Source organism: Pseudonaja textilis, chromosome 3, assembly GCF_049901715.1.
Source record: "Pseudonaja textilis isolate UNSWEBS1 chromosome 3, rPseTex1.2, whole genome shotgun sequence".
NCBI lineage: Eukaryota > Metazoa > Chordata > Lepidosauria > Squamata > Elapidae > Pseudonaja > Pseudonaja textilis.
In genome coordinates, this window is record NC_141992.1 from 149,559,815 (window position 1) to 149,576,787 (window position 16,973).

The 16,973-nt window shown below is 40.3% G+C and overlaps 1 protein-coding gene and 1 non-coding gene across 4 annotated transcripts in view; both read left to right on the top strand.

Moving 5' to 3' along the window:
- The first annotated feature begins 243 nt into the window (after nucleotides 1-243).
- Nucleotides 244-16,973, top strand: part of SPIRE1 (spire type actin nucleation factor 1) — a 54,666-nt gene continuing 37,936 nt past the window's right edge. For all 3 annotated transcript variants that reach the window (XM_026699418.2, XM_087931044.1, XM_026699419.2), the window contains exon 1: nucleotides 244-814. In XM_026699418.2, coding sequence (XP_026555203.1) covers nucleotides 487-814 — 328 coding nt within the window. In that variant the 5' untranslated portion in view covers nucleotides 244-486. The remainder of the gene's footprint in view (nucleotides 815-16,973) is intronic.
- On the top strand, nucleotides 11,633-11,738 carry LOC113435652 (U6 spliceosomal RNA). Its single transcript, XR_003373956.1, has one exon. It is a non-coding gene; the product is annotated as a U6 spliceosomal RNA (small nuclear RNA).

Below are 16,973 nucleotides of genomic sequence, written 5' to 3' on the forward strand. Positions count from 1 at the left end.
GGTCATAAGTCACATTTTTAGTGCCCTTGTAACTTTGAAGGATCGCTAAACGAACGGTTGTTAAGTCGAAGACGGCCTGTACCGTACCATCCTCCCGCGCGCAGGATAATACAGGGCCTTTTTTTACCCCGTCTTGCCGCGCCGCTTTCCCACAGACAGGAGGCAGCCGAACCAGAAAGAACGGTCGGTGGCAGCGGACGCCATTGGGTTGCTATGAAGTGAATCCCGCCTTCCACAGTCTCCGCCCTCGAAGCGGGTGACTCGGCCGGCGGTCCGCAATTCTTCCCGGCTGGATCCCCTCCCCGCGGGATTGGCTGTCCTGCACCGCTCACGCGCTCGGCTGCGGTGGCTGCTTTGACGGGGAAGGAGGAGTTTGGGGAGAAGATGAAGGCAGCGGGCAGCAGCTGAGGCGAGGCAGGGCGAGGCGAAGGCGAGGGGCGACTGATAGAGCAGCTCGCGGCCGGGGTTTCTTCTCCAGCAAAGGGAATGGCTTACGCCGGGGCGGCGGGGGACGAGGAGCCTTCGCCCGGCACCTCCAGCCGCACAGAGGACGAAGGCTACGGCGGAGGCCAGGCGGCTGCGATGCTGCGGGAAGCCCTCTCGCTGGAAGAGATCCTCAAGCTCTACAACCAGCCCATCAACGAGGAGCAGGCGTGGGCCGTTTGCTACCAGTGCTGCCGTTCCCTCCGCTCCGGGGTTCGCCGCGGAGAGAGCCTGACCTGCCGAGTGGAGAGACCTGGCGACATCCGCATCTGGAGAGATGGGACCGTCACTTTGAATGGAAGCGGCGCCACTCGAAGCTCGCCCGGAGCAGGTAAGACGGTGGCGCGATCTTAGACTCAGAAGCTCCGAGGCCGGCCACTTCCCTGCTCGGCTTTGAAGGGGTTTGCTTTTTGGCGAGGACCCGTTTTCCCCGCATCTCGCCCACTTTGCCCCATTTGCTCGCGTCTCTTGATCTTGCTGCTGGGTCCGGTTAGTCAGTGGTGTCTACGGGAAAATCTCACCCCCCCTTCAGCCCGCCGTCCATCAGCATTTCTTTAAACTCTTGTTGCTGGTTTTTTTTTATTTTTTTAAGGAATATGAATTGCCTCCGTTTGTGAAATTTCCCTCCCTTCCCTCTTTTCCTACAGTACAAAATTGCTTCTGGTTATACAGTTTGTACTAAAACTATTCCGCTTAGCTTTTCTTCTTCATCCCTTCCTCTTCGCTTTGATAACGCGCCTTTTTTCTATACACCGGTATATATAGCATTTTATATATATATGAAGATGTCACCATTTTGACATTCCCCCCGCCCCCTCCCCATGCTGCATTATGGCTGATACATAAGCAAACACTTTTGAGTCTGCAGGATGGCCTGAGGAAATGATTTGTACAGATTTCATTTTGGAATAAAGGATCTAAAAAAAAAATCGTGCAATTGCAATGTTATTTTCTGGACCACAATATGGATGAGGACAGTTGATTTCAGTCAGATAAGCCTGTATCTGCCTGTTTACCAGCATTGCTTTTGCTTCTTGCTCAAGCTAGAATTTTCCCTGCTCCTACTTGAAAGCCTGGAAAAGAAAGCTGCTCATATAGGTCAGCATGATGGTGGGGGAGGGCACTGCAAAGCAAAACAAAGAGAGCAGCTGTCAGAGTCCCAGCATGCTGTTAGCAGAGGTTTTAATGACTACTGTCTCTCTCTCTCTCTCTCTCTCTCTCTCTGTGTGTGTGTGTGTGTGTGTGTGTGTGTGTGTGTGTTGTGTATTACATCCAGACAAATCAAGTTGCTGATAATTTGAATACACATTCTATGAATGCACCACACTGCATCCTGATCTTATAGTTCCCCTTATATGTGCAGTCTTTCATGTGAGAAATATATTCATGTTCTAATATCTACAATATCATATTCTAATCGGTATTGTATATTGAAATTAGAATATGGAAAGTAGGCTAAGAATGAATACAGGAAATAAAATATGACTTGTTAAATTCCTCTACCAAGAGTGTACTTATGGGCGATAATGCCAGACAGGTTCAGCAAATTATGTATAATTTTCTTTTCATGTATGTGAGTAATAAAATACCATATTTACTTAGTCGTGGTTGGGTTAGCATCTGTCTATAGTAGTCATTATAAACATACTTTTAGAAGTCATGTCAACATCCTAAACCAATGCCAACTCAACATAAAATCATTCTGCCAATAAACATATTATGTCCTTTTTTTGTCACTCAAACATTACATAAGAAATGTGATACGTGCTGCATATCATAAAGATCCTAATTTTAAAATGGACAACTATTGAACAAAACAGAGCAAAAACTAATAAGACTTCAAATTGGGGAGTAAACTGAATTCAATATATGATTTTTATGCTCTATTGTATGGAGAATAATAGGGTAATTTACTGTAGTTAATATCTGCTTAATATTGCCCCCCCCAATCTTTTTCAGATGAATTAATGAATTCTTAAATTCTAAAATTACATGTTAGACTGGTTAGAGAACATATGTAGCTCTAATAAAGTAATTGTATTTATGATGCATTTCCATGTCTGGAATTAGGGCACAGACTTTTCAGATGAGGGACTGTCCCTTCTGTTCAGGTTTTTGTACAATGCAATGAATAACAAAAATAATTCCTCTTAGTACTGGTTTATAATATTTGTAATAGTTACTGTATTCCTTATGTCTTCCTTCTTTTAGGTATTATATTATAAACTTCCATATTAGAATATCTTTATTAGGTTAACTAAGATTTTAAAAAATATGGAAACCCTGGAGATCCCCATGCAAACAAGTAGGGTGAAAAAAGTCTGAACCTCTGCAAGTGATTATTTTTGCATCGACAGACTCTTAAAATTAAATATGGAAGAACACTGCAGGCATTCTAGTTAGGCTGAATTTATGTTGTGGGTTTCAGTTTATAGCCAGCATTTCTGTAATGATCAAAGAAAATTCTCCTTTTTAAAAAAAATGTAACCACGTGGGATATTTATGTTGGCATTTAACAGCATGTTGTTGTTTTTATTCTTAATACTTTCAAACATGTCAGTGTTACTGTCAGAGGTAAACAGTATTGACAATCCCCATTAAATTGATTCAGTAATATTACTATTTTAATGTTGAACTTACAAAGCATTCTACTGTATAAAATTTATAGTGAGACCCTGCAACATCAACTATATTATGCTCTGTATTAGAAAGATTGCCAGACATTGATGAATAAGATATATTACAGGTAGTCTTCATTTAGTGACTGTTCAAAATGACAACAGCACTGAAAAAAGTGAATTGTGACCATTTTTCACATTTATTTATTACAGCACCCCCTGGTCACGTGATCAAAATTCAGACACTTAGCAGCTGATTCGTATTTATGAGGATTGCAGTATTATCCCAGAGTTATGTGATAACATTTTGTGACCTGGCAAGCAAAATCAATGGGGAACCAGATTCACTTAATAACTGTGTTACTAATTTAACAACTGCAATGATTCATTTAACAACTATGGCAAAAGAGGTCATAAAATGGGACAAAACTCACTTAACTGTCTTGCTTAGCAAGAAAAATTTTGGGCTCAGTTGTGATAACTGTAAGTTGTGGATTACCAATTTATTCAGTGCTTTAATTTAGAAAGCTTTAAAAATGTATCTGATCATTGCAGAAAGATCTCAACATTCGTATACCATTATTAATCCAGGTCCATCAAAATAACTTTAACTCATAGGTTTTTTAATGGATTGTTAAATAACCCACAATTGGTTGGGATATTATTGTTTACAAATGGTCAATTCACATAACATACATAATCAGACAAAAGATACCACAAGTGGGTTAACTTAGTCTTAAAACTTCTAATATAAAATAAATATTTATAAATAAAATTAAAATATAGCAATTGTAATGAAAACTATGTGGTGAAAAATTAACTTATAAAGAATGTTATCAGATAAATAACAATTGCAGTAAGTTTTAAGTTACCACATGAGTAGAATTATTTTTGAGTTGTTAAATACAAAGGCTTTGGAATAAACTTATATGGAATTGCTCTGATAGCAATGTCTGTATTGGTTCTTTTTCTTAATCTGAAAAAAGGGAAGAAAATACAAATATTTGGGTTCATTTATATTGATGATAGGAATGTAATAAATCAAATACTTCAATCTTTTCTTTGAAGATTATATATGTCATAAAATTCCACAAACAAGTTGAGTGCTGGATTAAAGAAATTCAGATAGTTCATATAAAGCAAGTCATGTCATCTTACAAACTTCAAGAGAAAGAAAATTGTTAGGAAAGTTGAATTTCTGGAATAATATATTTTAGAGAAGATAGTATTAACTGAGTAATATAAAACACATAGCCAATAAATCTGACTTTAGTATAACCATTCTGCTGGGAGTAATTCCTTTTCCGGGTGCTTTTTAGAGAAATAATTCCACTATCTTGTCCTATCCTTCATATTTCTGTAAGTTATTAGAAAGTGCTGAGCTGAAAGAAAAACTTTCATTTGAGGAAAATAAAATTCTTATCTTTTCTGCATCATTTCCTCAGGTGAATGCTGAAAGAAAACGTAGGGAACTTGAAAAACAAGAGGTAGAAGATGTTTTTAAAACATAAGCTACATACAGATAGTTTTATAGAGTCTTTGCAATAATTAAGGGCAAGCTATGGTGGGGCAGAGGGAATAGGAAAAATGGATTTTTCATTTTGTATCCTTGACAGTTTTTGAACTCATAGAAGAGAATATGATGACTGTCTAGGATCAGCAAAGTAGCATTCAGAGCCACATTTTCTTGCAAATCCAGTTTCTTTTAATATAATATAAAACCCAAACTTCTAACGTTATATCTTCTCTCATTAAAATATTGCTGTCCAGGCTATAAGCAGAGAACTTGTATAACAGGAAAGATGCACTGCAGAAATGTGCCTGAAAAACAAATTACTGTAGTCCAGTAATTTCAGGGTTAATCTTGTCTTAAATGATTGTTTTGCATTAAATACTAAATATGTTTTTTAAATAAAATATTTGATGTAAAGCTGCAGCATGTCAAATAGATTACACCTATATTCATACAATATGCTAACTTATGAAATAACTCAATTCCATGGGATTGCATAACCCATTGAACCAGAGGTGATATTCAGCAGGTTCTGACCAGTTCTGGAGAACCGGTAGCGGAAATTTTGAGTAGTTCGGAGAACCAACAAATGACACCTCTGACTGGAGATTTTACAGGATCCTTCCCCTGCCACGCCCACCAAGCCATGCCCACAGAACCGGTAGTAAAAAAAATTGAATCCCACCACTGCTTGAATCATAAATTTATAATACTCCTTGGATTCACACCGTAAAGATTAAAGATCACATTTTAGCAGTGTGTCATGTGAATACAGCCTTCAAACTGGATCTTATCTATCATTGCTAAATGAGATAATCATTCAATCTATGAATAATGAAATATAGTACAACTGGAACAGGGCACCAGGTTGGGAAAAATGTCATAATGTTTAATATATATGACTGCGTTCTGACTTAATTTTACTGATCAGTAGTTCTGTAAAATAAACTCCACCACACCTCCATTTTTTCTTTATGGGGAAATTTAGATTTATCCTTTAGTATAGCCTGTCCCTTTTTCTTAAAACTCCTATTTCCTGCTCTTAGTACAATATATAGAAACATGAAAACTGAAAATTTTAAATGTAGCCACATTAGATTGCAGGCTGAAACAGTATAAATCCCCATAAATGAAATGTGACTCTTGGTTACATACAGAATTAATTTACCCAATTGCTTCCTCTTCTTCCAAAACATGCAGCCCTGGACAGCTAGCAGTGCAGCCCCACAAGGTCCTAAGCTTTTAAAATTATTGTGTGATTTATATACATTAACTATAGTATACAGATGAAACTCGAAAAATTAGAATATTGTGCAAAAGTCATTTATTTCAATAATGCAACTTAAAAGGTGAACCTAATATATGAGATAGACTCATTACATGCAAAGCAAGATAGTTCAAGCCATGATGTGTCATAATTGTGATGATTATGGCTTACAGCTCATGAAAACCCCAAATCCACAATCTCAGAAAATTAGAATATTGTGAAAAGGTTCAATATTCTAGGCTCAAAGTGTCCCACTCTAATCAGCTAATTAAGCCATAACACCTGCAAAGGGTTCCTGAGCCTTTAAATGGTCTCTCAGTCTGGTTCAGTAGGAATCACAATCATGGGAAAGACTGCTGACCTGACAGTGGTGCAGAAAACCATCACTGACACCCTCCATAAGGAGGGAAAGCCTCAAAAGGTAATTGCAAACGAAGTTGGATGTTCCCAAAGTGCTGTATCAAAGCACATTAATAGAAAGTTATGTGGAAGGGAAAAGTGTGGAAGAAAAAGGTGCACAAGCATCAGGGATGACCGCAACCTGAAGAGGATTGTCAAAAAAAGGTCATTCAAAAGTGTTGGGGACTTTCACAAGGAGTGAACTGAGGCTGGAGTCTGTGCATCAAGAGCTACCACATACAGATGGATCCTGGACATGGGCTTCAAATGTCATATTCCTCTTGTCAAGCCGGTCCTGAACAACAAACAACGTCAGAAGCGTCTTACCTGGGATAAAGAAAAACAGACCTGGTCCGTTGCTCAGTGGTCCAAAGTCCTCTTTTCTGATGAGAGCAAGTTTTGCATCTCATTTGGAAACCAAAGACCCAGAGTCTGGAGGAAGAATGGAGAGGCACACACTGCAAGATGCTTGAAATCCAGTGTGAAGTTTCCACAGCCTGTGTTGATTTGGGGAGCCATGTCATCTGCTGGTGTTGGTCCACTGTGCTCCATGAAATCCAGGGTCAATGCAGCCATCTACCAGGAGATTTTGGAGCACTGCATGCTTCCTTCCGCAGACGAGCTTTATGGGGATGCTGACTTCATTTTCCAGCAGGACTTGGCACCTGCCCACACTGCCAAAAGGACCAAACCCTGGTTCAATGACTGTGGGATTACTGTGCTTGATTGGTCAGCAAATTCACCTGACCTGAACCCCATAGAGAATCTATGGGGCATTGCCAAGGGAAAGATGAGACATGAGACCAAACAATGCAGAAGAGCTGAAGGCCACTATTGAAGCATCCTGGTCTTCCATAACACCTCAGCAGTACCACAAGCTGATAGCTTCCATGCCACACCGCATTGAGGGAGTAATTGCTGCAAAAGGGGTCCAAACAAAGTACTGAGTACATATGCATGCTTATACTTTTCAGAGGTCTGATATTGTTCTATGTACAATCCTTGTTTTATTGATTGTGTGTAATATTCTAATTTTCTGAGATTGTGGATTTGGGGTTTTCATGAGCTGTAAGCCATAATCATCACAATTATGGGAAATCACGGCTTGAACTATCTTGCTTTGCATGTAATGAGTCTATCTCATATATTAGTTTCACCTTTTAAGTTGCATTACTGAAATAAATGAACTTTTGCACGATATTCTAATTTTTCGAGTTTCACCTGTATATTTTATATGTAGCCCAAGACAACTCAATGCAGCCTAGACAACCAAAAGAGTGAACAACCATGATTTACAGTTTTTCTGTTTTCTGTATTACTTCTGCAGTAATAAAATATGTAACTAGGAATTTGTATTGGGATATTATTATTGTTTGCTGCGCTGTTTTTATTTCTCTGTACATGTTAAAAATGGTTTAATGTAAACCTTCATTCTTTCTTACAGAGGTACACATTTTCTTTAGATTCTTCTTCTGATCTTTAAAAATAATTTGAAACCGCTCCAATATGTTGTTGGAGATTCTGATAGACAACTTTTCATTTGTAGCAAATGTGGACTATCTGAAATCTATTTGTTTTGCATTTCTCTTTACTAATTACATCACCAGTTGTTTTCAGGCAATGTAATTTTAAGACACCAGGCTAGAAACCAGGACACTATGAGTTCCAGTCCTTATGCATGAAATTTGGCTGGGTGACCTTGGGCCAGTTATACTCTCTCTGTCCAACCCACTCCACAAAGTCATTGTTGTCAAGAAAAGAGGAAAGAGAAAGGATTATGTATGTTTACCATCTTGAGTTATTTATGAAGTAATAAAGGCAGGCTAAATAAGATAAAAAAAGAAACATTACCAAAAAAAAGCATCCAAGCTTATGTTTCTTTCACATTGAAATTAGGAGATGAATTGAATACCTCCTGGAAGATACATGTTGACAGCAGAAACTACTGATCTGCTAGCCCAAAATGAACGGTGTCTAAACATCCTAGGTCAGTAGTAGTTAACTTTTCTGGGTTCCTGTGCCAGCACCCAGAAGGCAATGCGCACGGAGGGCCCTCTGCGCATGCGCGCACGATCCCCCCATGTGCCATGTGTCTCTGCACATGTCTGTGTGATCCCCGTGAACGCCTCATGTCTCCTGCCTCCCCCACGCATGCGTGCCAGATACCTGACAATAAACTGGTGGGCAGGAGATGCACATGCATGTACAGTGGGGCTCTTTCGGGAGACCTCTCACGTGCCACTTCCGGCATGCGTGCCATAGGTTTGCCATCACAGTCCTAGGTCCTTCTGGAAAAAGGAATTGGAATCCCTAGCCTTCTGCCCTGTGATTCTCAGTATACAGTATACTGATCAAATCAAATATTTTGAAGAGCTGTCAAAGTTGTATTTGATGCAGTGTCAGCTAGGTAAAATTATAGGTACAATTGTTCTCAACTTATAACTGTGTGTTCAATGATCATCCAAACTTAGGACAGAGCTGAAAGCATGATGTTCTCCAGATGAGCTGTTCAGAGCATCCATTGTTTAGGATGATGCTTCTGTTGCTCATTTGATAGGCTGGGCTTTAATTGAGAGGATGCTCCTCCTCCTCCACGGGACTCCTCCCTAGCATCCCCAGTTTTTGCTCAGCCTTCGTGGATATAGGCAGCTTAATTTCCTTTCCCTTGGCCGGAATAGCAAAGGCTTCAAAAGGAGTCAACAAAAAGGTTTGCTTTTAAACTCTAACCAACTCCTTTAAGGCTTTTAGTTTCAATGAGTCAAGCAGCTCCCTACGATATATAACTCTACGGGAGCTCACCGTAGCTTCAGATAATGATCTCTCGCCCCCAGGACTATAGAAGGTGATAACACCTCAGCTGCATGGCTAACAACTCACATTACGATCTTTTCAAGCTGAGCCGCTACAATCTCTGCCGCAGCTACGATCACTGCCGCCCGCACCCGACGGGAGAGGCTCCATTTTAAAAGGGTCCAAGGCTTTTTTCTCTCCCCTGGGAACACCATCTGGGGTGGGGGCATCAGCGCCCATCTGCCCCACCGCGCCTTTTTATTCAAGGGGAAACTCTGCAGTATCGACTCCTCACAAGGCGTGGAAGTGCTGCTGAGCCGATTTCACTCATTACGCGCCTAAAGAGATAACATTGTAGACTCACTAACCATGCGGTAGTGATCTGCATTTTATTTCTGGAACTGTAAGAGGCTTTTCTTTCCTCAAGCAGGGGTCTCCTTCCTGGAACCCAAGAGAAATCACCCTAATACATATGTGTGTATATGTAGTTAGATAGATAGATAGATAGATAGATAGATAGATAGATAGATAGATAGATAGATAGATAGATAGATAGATAGATAGATAGATAGATAGATAGATAGATAGATAGATAGATAGATAGATAGATAGATAGATAGATAGATAGATAGATAGATAGATAGATAGATAGATATTCAGGTATAATTATTCTCTTTTGGACCCTAATTCATTAAGGAGGAAACTGTTGGCTTATGCCCTCACAGAATTAAACAGCAGCACCACAGCGAGCACCAAGGCCCGTGTCTGCCTGTGCAGGAAGCTGTCGCAGGCCTACATTTTATTTCAACAATTCCTCCTTTCTAGGTCTATGAGGTGTTCCTAATTTGGAAATAATAATATTAATAACAAAATAATAAAGATAATAATAATAGGAACAAGAATAAGAATTCAGTATTCTTACATAAGATTATACAAAACTGGGGGGCATTGTTTTAGGGTTCCCTGGCCATTGCTGGTTCAGGCCCCTGGGCGTGCCAACCACCCAACATTTCAATCTCATTAACAGTAAAATTTAATAAGCGGTCACAATGGCAAGCGGTAGTAGCTCAAGAGCAATGTCAAATTCTCAAAACAAATTGAAGCATTCCGAATGTATCTCCTAAGCAGCAGAAAAAGATGCTAACAAGCGCCATAAAATACTAGAAAAACACATGAAGAAGTTCATGTGGGAGGATGAAGAAAATTCTCAAACCTCATCTCCTCCAGGCCTACTTCGGCTCCAATCCCCCTCTGCAACTACCCCGAATCTGTCTGTGTAATCCAGATGCAGCACAGCTGCACAAGATCAGGTAGCCCATCTAGATCAGTACAAATGACTCTAAGTGACTCTGTGACCACATTGCTCTAACAGTGGCCAGATTCTGTCAAGATAATGACTTACCGGAAAAGATCCCCACAAAGATGTGACTGTGGATGGAATTAGCAATATGCCAATGTATCTCTGCGGAGGTGCAGCATACTGCTCTGAACAACAGAGCGCTCCTTCTGACTGGAATTCCCTATAACTCTGGTCACTAAGCAGGACAGAGCATCCTCAGGTATCTCTCCACAGGAGATCCTGTAGTTTCAGATATATTCCCGCAAGGTATATAGAAGAAGCAAGGGCTATTGATTGGGTGGAGCCAGAGGACTCCTGCTCAAATTCTCAAATTCTAGTTAGATTCGCATCGGCTCACATTAAAAGGTGATGGTTGATGCTACATCTTGATGACTAAAACAACGCCAACATCATTTTGTTTATAAGAATTCCATGGCATTATCTGTTGAGAAGCCACTTCCCCTCACAAGGATCTCCGTGAGGGTCCAGGGGACATTTATGCCGATTACGGACCTCTTTCTGAGGTTGACTATTGGGCTTCCTTTTTCAGTTGGCAGCCCTCACAGAATTCTAGCAGCACAGTAACAGCGAGCATCAAGGCCTGTGTTCATCTGGGCAGGAAGCTGTTGAGCGCCAGTGACTGCAGGATCACCCAATTGCAGTACAGGTCCTGAAAGGTGTTCTCTATTTGGCCTCACAATTTGATTCCATATTCAGTCATCTAATTATGAGTTTGGTAACAGCACAACAATTTATGTTAGTAGCTGTGCCCAGATATAACAAAAATATCAATAATAACAATATTAATGATATCAATATTATTATGAATAATAACATAATAACAAATTGAATTTACCAAAAAACGGGGAGGGGGGGAGAGCAAATATCAAGAGGATTCCCTGCCTCTGTTTATATCAGTCCTCTGAACCAGTCAACAGTCCATTAATATCTCATACACATACAGAATACATAAATATAGATATCTCACCTTGTGGGCTTTAGATCAGAATCTTCAAGGGCAACCCAAAATACCCCCAGAGGACAATAAACCAACTCAAAGTAGGTAAAAACATCCTAGAGAGACCTCTAAGGCAACAAAGGATGCCAAGAGACACCAAAACGTGTTAGATGAGCATATCTTAAATTTATTAAAAAAAATGCATGAGGAAGGTTGAACAGAAGTCTCAGTCCTCTTCCCCAGCCAGGCTGGTCCCAGTTCCAGAGTGCTCGCTTCAGCAGCACATATACTAAAATTAGAATGATACAGAGAAGATTAGCATGGCCCCTGTGCAAGGATGACACGCAATTTGTAAAGTGTTCCATATTTCACCTTGCCTCCATCCCTGGATCTCTCAACGCCATCCAGGAGAGCCTCAGAGAGACCGGTTCAACCCAGGCCTTCAGCAGCACTACTTGCCTGACAGACAGTTGTGGGACCACACCAGAATTCCTCCTCCCAGAGGATATCCCTGACAAATTGAAAGCCTGGAGGGACATGGCAACTTGAAGAGGCATTGCAGCCGGGGCACAGTAGAAGTTGATGGCTAGGCAGCCTCCACAATCTGACCTCGATTCTCACTTGATTTAGTTACTATGCAGAATAGACCTTCATTACCAGCAGGTACTTCCTTCAGGGGAGTATTATATAATCCAGTTACACATTCACATGATGCACAGGATGAGGGAGAACTAGAGACCAGATGGAACAGGTTGAGGAAGGGTCTACTCACAACAGTGACCAAAATCTGTCAGAGGCGGATCCTTTAAAAAGGGGGGGCATGTCAAACATTGAAGGCATTAAGCCAGACCACCGACCTTCAGGTCTGTTTCTCCCTCAGACTTTTTTCAAGTCTCTGTTGCTTCAAAAAAAAAAAAAACTACTTCCTGCCTTGATAGTCCATTTCCCCTCGGCCCAACAATCGTTACTATAATGGGGGGGTCAGATGATTTAATTTTCTCCCAACCAATAATGTAAGAGGAAATCATAACTGTCCCACAGAGGTTCTTGGACCTCATCCAGAAACAAGGGGTCTCTTCAGTGGCGTATATCCCTCTTACAGGGTATGATAGCAAATTTTTAATTTGGTTTTCTCATTCTGCTAAATTTCTCATCACGATAGTAGATAAAACAATAATGGCAATTATCATCCTCCTCTGAAATTCCAATGGAAGCAAAAGAGGCTCTCAAGTCAAAGGATATACAGGGTCGAGTTGTCCCCATGTAGGGCATGTGGATCTGATGTGAGGGCCATAAGAGCGGAGTTGGCCTCATCCCCCCTTTTTTTTACTAGATCGTCTCTCAGGTTGCTCCGCCATCTGAGGGAGATTATCTCAACTTCCAATATCAGGGCATACAAGGATGCCTCAAAACTCTATTAAATTATCTGCTCAAGCCAGGGCATCTCAGGTTACTCCTCGCCTACTGCTATGGCTTAGACATTGGCAAGCAGATATCACACAACTAATGAAAGCTTGCTTCCTCCCCAATATAGGGAGATAATTTGGTTGGTGGTGCCCTGACCTATCTCTGATAGAGACTAGAAGCAGAAAATAAGTTCCTTTCTTTTCATAGACCCCAAAATAGTCCTTCCCAGCTTTTTGGAGGGTTCCTTCGTTCCCTCTACCAGGGGCTTTTTCTCTCCAGACTCCAGGGACCATCTGGACACATGAATCACCAACAGTCAGATAGTTTCTGATCTGGAGATAGATACTGAAGGGGAGGGCAGAGCAAAAGAATCTCTTGAGGAACATGAAATAGAGGTCTCCGAGGCACAACATAGGCCTCACAACTGTGACCCCATTGGTGGAAGGCTCAAGCCTTTCATAGACAGATGGGATGCCTCTACCTCTGTTTCCTGGGTTAGAGGTATCAGAAGATTAGGCCTGGCTATAGAATTTCCATCCTCTCCCCGGAACCTTTGCATTACTTGCCTTCTCTCTGGGGATCTTGTTAAAGGGAGCATGATGGAGACAGCTATTGTTCATTTATTGGAGATCCAGGCAACCAACCTGTGGCACCAGATCAGCAGGGGCAATTTTAGTTTTAAAATGACTTAATTGATCCATAGTTCATAGGAGGCTTAAGATGAGTATACTGAACTCCATACTTCTGAGCTTCAGAAGGGGCGATTTTCTACCCTCCATTGACTTAATGGAGGCCCATCCCCACATTCCAATTAGATCCTCACATAGCAAAACTCTTAGTTTTTGTTATAATACTCAACGTTTTGAATACATTGCACTGTCCTTTGGGTTGTCATCTGCCCAAGGTTCTTACGAAGGTTCTGATGGCTCTGGCTGTTCATCTCAGGGGAACACCTGTTAGACAGCAGTGTTATTTATATGACATTTCATTATTATCTTGTTCATATAAACAGGCAAAGGGGAGGACTTAGCATCGGTCATCACTAGGAGAGACTTGCAGTCCACCTCTCATCATCCATGCATATGCTATTTTCTTGCACGGAGCTACAATCTTACAGCCTCCTGTAGTGCATTGATATCACACGTGGGACCTCAACAAGGTCCTTACCGTACTCAAGAAAACTCCCTTTGAGCCCATGTAGACCATGCGTCTCCATTCCTAACGTACAAGGTGCTTCTCTTGGTTGCCATTACATCAGCCAGTTACATCTTGGATCTAGTAGTCTTGTCAGTTAGACAGGAGCTCTGTATTTTTCACACAGGCAAAGTGGTCCTTAGTCCAGAACCATCTTTCACCCATAGATAATTTTGGTTTCCACAGACCATAGGAACTGATACTCCCGTACATTTGTCTGAAACCGACATAAAATCTGGCACAAAAATGCCACAATCTAGATGTAAGGCGAGCTTTCTGCATATATTTCAACTGCACGATGTGTGTTAGGAAACAAAGGTTCTCTTCGTTTCTTTTCAACCACCCACCATTGGGTGCAAGACCCCTTCCTCAATGACCAGTAAGTGGCTGAGAGCACAATTCCCAAGTCCTATGAGACACAATCTCTTCCTGTACCCAGGGGTATCACTGCTCATTCGACCTAGAGCGCTGAGATGTTGACAACATGGGCCACAAGCGCCAATAGCAAAAATTTACAAGGTGACAACATGGGCCTCACCCTTGCTTTTTATTGAGAAACTATTAGAATGACATCTTCACCTCTACGGAGGCTGCCTTTGACAGGAAAGTGTTACAAAGTGTCCATAGGGACCAAGAAAAGGGGAATCCAAACCAGATGGAAGCCCTCCCGTAGGACACGCCAAGCTTTGGTATGTCCCAAACAATGGATGCTCTGAACAACTCATCTGGAGAAGGGGCGTTGGTACTTACCTGACACGCCCTTTCTCTTTGAGCTGTAAAGAGCATCCATCCCCACCCTTATTCGTCTGGTGGGATGCTATTCCGGCCAAGTATTAGAAAGGGTGAAGGAGAAGAAATATTTCATCACTTCGACTTCGCCAAAACTGGGGAGGCTAGGGAGGAGTCCCATGGAGGAGGAGGAGCGTCCTCTCAATTAAAGCCCAGCCCATCAAACGAGTGACAGAAACATCATCCCAAACAATGGATGCTCTTCACAGCTCACAGAGAAAGGGCGTTCCAGGTACGTACCAACATCCCATTACAACCAACCCTCTAGAGGCCTGGCTATCCAAGTACCCCACAGACATGTGATTATGATCTGGGTGCTTGACAACTGACTTGACCTTATCAATTCCACTTGCACTCTTAAGAACCCTCCCCACCCTTGCCGTTTCTCCCTTGCACCCTTGTGTAACCTCTTGAATCTTTGTGCACCTTCCCCAAGCCTAGCTGCACCTCCCTCACATGCACCTCACACACCTACTTTATCTAGTTGCAAGCTGTTTGGTATTTGCAGTTTCTTGCCTGTTTCCCCATGTGGGGAGCCAGCAAGAATTACTTCACTTAATGATGTAACCAGTACAACAGTAACCAGAACTGCAGGGACTGCCATCACTGTGTGTGATGGAAATTCCTATCTCATTTGCTGTCATAAATTGAAAAATACCTATACTCTGAACTTATCTCTGGATATATGCCACAAATGAATGGGGGAAGAGGTAGTATTCTCTGAAAATTTCCATGCTCTTTTATTTCTACATCTTCCCCTGTTTGACATAAACTAGACCTTGGATATAATGGAGAATCTGATTTTGTTCTACCATTGCTCCACTTTTAGGATTATTAAGTATTACAGTGATCATAGGAATTGACTATTTAAATCATGACAGAAGTGCAGTCTCTAAACTTACTGTGATAAAAATAGCAAACATTTTAACTTTTGAGGTCTTTTGACTTAAGTTGATTTTATTGAGTGATATTTTGATTACTGAAGTTTATTATTTTGTTGCTTTTTATGTTTATTTCTCTAATTGTCTGCCACAGAGTCACTTGGGATTGAGGCAGATGAATGCATACATAATATATTCCATTTTATGTAAATAATACATTTTGTACGATATTTACATTTATGAGTCAATATAAAAAATAGTTCTGATTATTTCTTGGATCTCAATTTGATATCACATGAGACAGAGTTTGTTCAGTCATGAGTATCAGTCACAGTTGACTGAGTAAGCCATAAGCCACAAATTGTGAACCACGTACAACAAAGCAAAAGCCAAATCCCATTATTGTTCATATAGACACATTCTTTAATAATATCTTCTAAATGTGTAAATAGGATGTCAAAAAAGAAAAATATTTAGAAACATTTTTTTTCTACAATTGTATATAAAAATGCAGAACACCACAGAAGTGAAAACATGTAGGATTCATGGGGCAAAATTTGGACTAAAGTAATAAAAAAATATTTTTTTTTAATAAAAGGAAGACTAAGACTGATTAGGCCAGATGTAGTCTTAATCACAAAGCCAGTGGGTAAGGAAACATAGTTCAAGTTGAATTTGTAAAATATAACATATAAAATATGTTCTTTTAACTTCCAAAGCTTATTTAGGTATTGAATATGATGGCTACACAAGCTATAATGGACTGTACCATATCAGTAAACATAGTAGGAAAAACTAATTATGCATTTATGACAGCAAATTTACAGTATTGCTGAAGAACAGTTGCCATATTTTATAACAAATTACTTCAGTTAGTACAAAATTTCCAAAAGGTACTTTTTCTTCATGGCAGAAATCCAATTATTTCAGCTCAATTTTTTTCAGAAAAAGTTTATCAGTTGTAATATGCATTAATAATGTAGTGGAGAAAGACTTTGTGTGGAATGGTTTGTTTATTATATAGTTAAAAATGGAAGCCAATCCAGGAGTTAACATTTTTTGAAGTTGGATCATTTTATTTTAATGATGCACGATAAAGGTTGAACAATACAAAATATATGTTAGGAAAATAAATGAAATATTTTGTACTCTTTTGTGCTCTGGAGGAGTATGTTATAGTTTTGGTTAAATATGATTCATTTTCTTTATTAAAGCCTCAGATATATTTTACAATTTACTATAACCGTTGAAAACAATTTCCATTCATAATGCAAAATGGAATGGCTCAGATGCAAACTCAGTGTGAATTAGCTTTAATTATAAAAACTAAACATT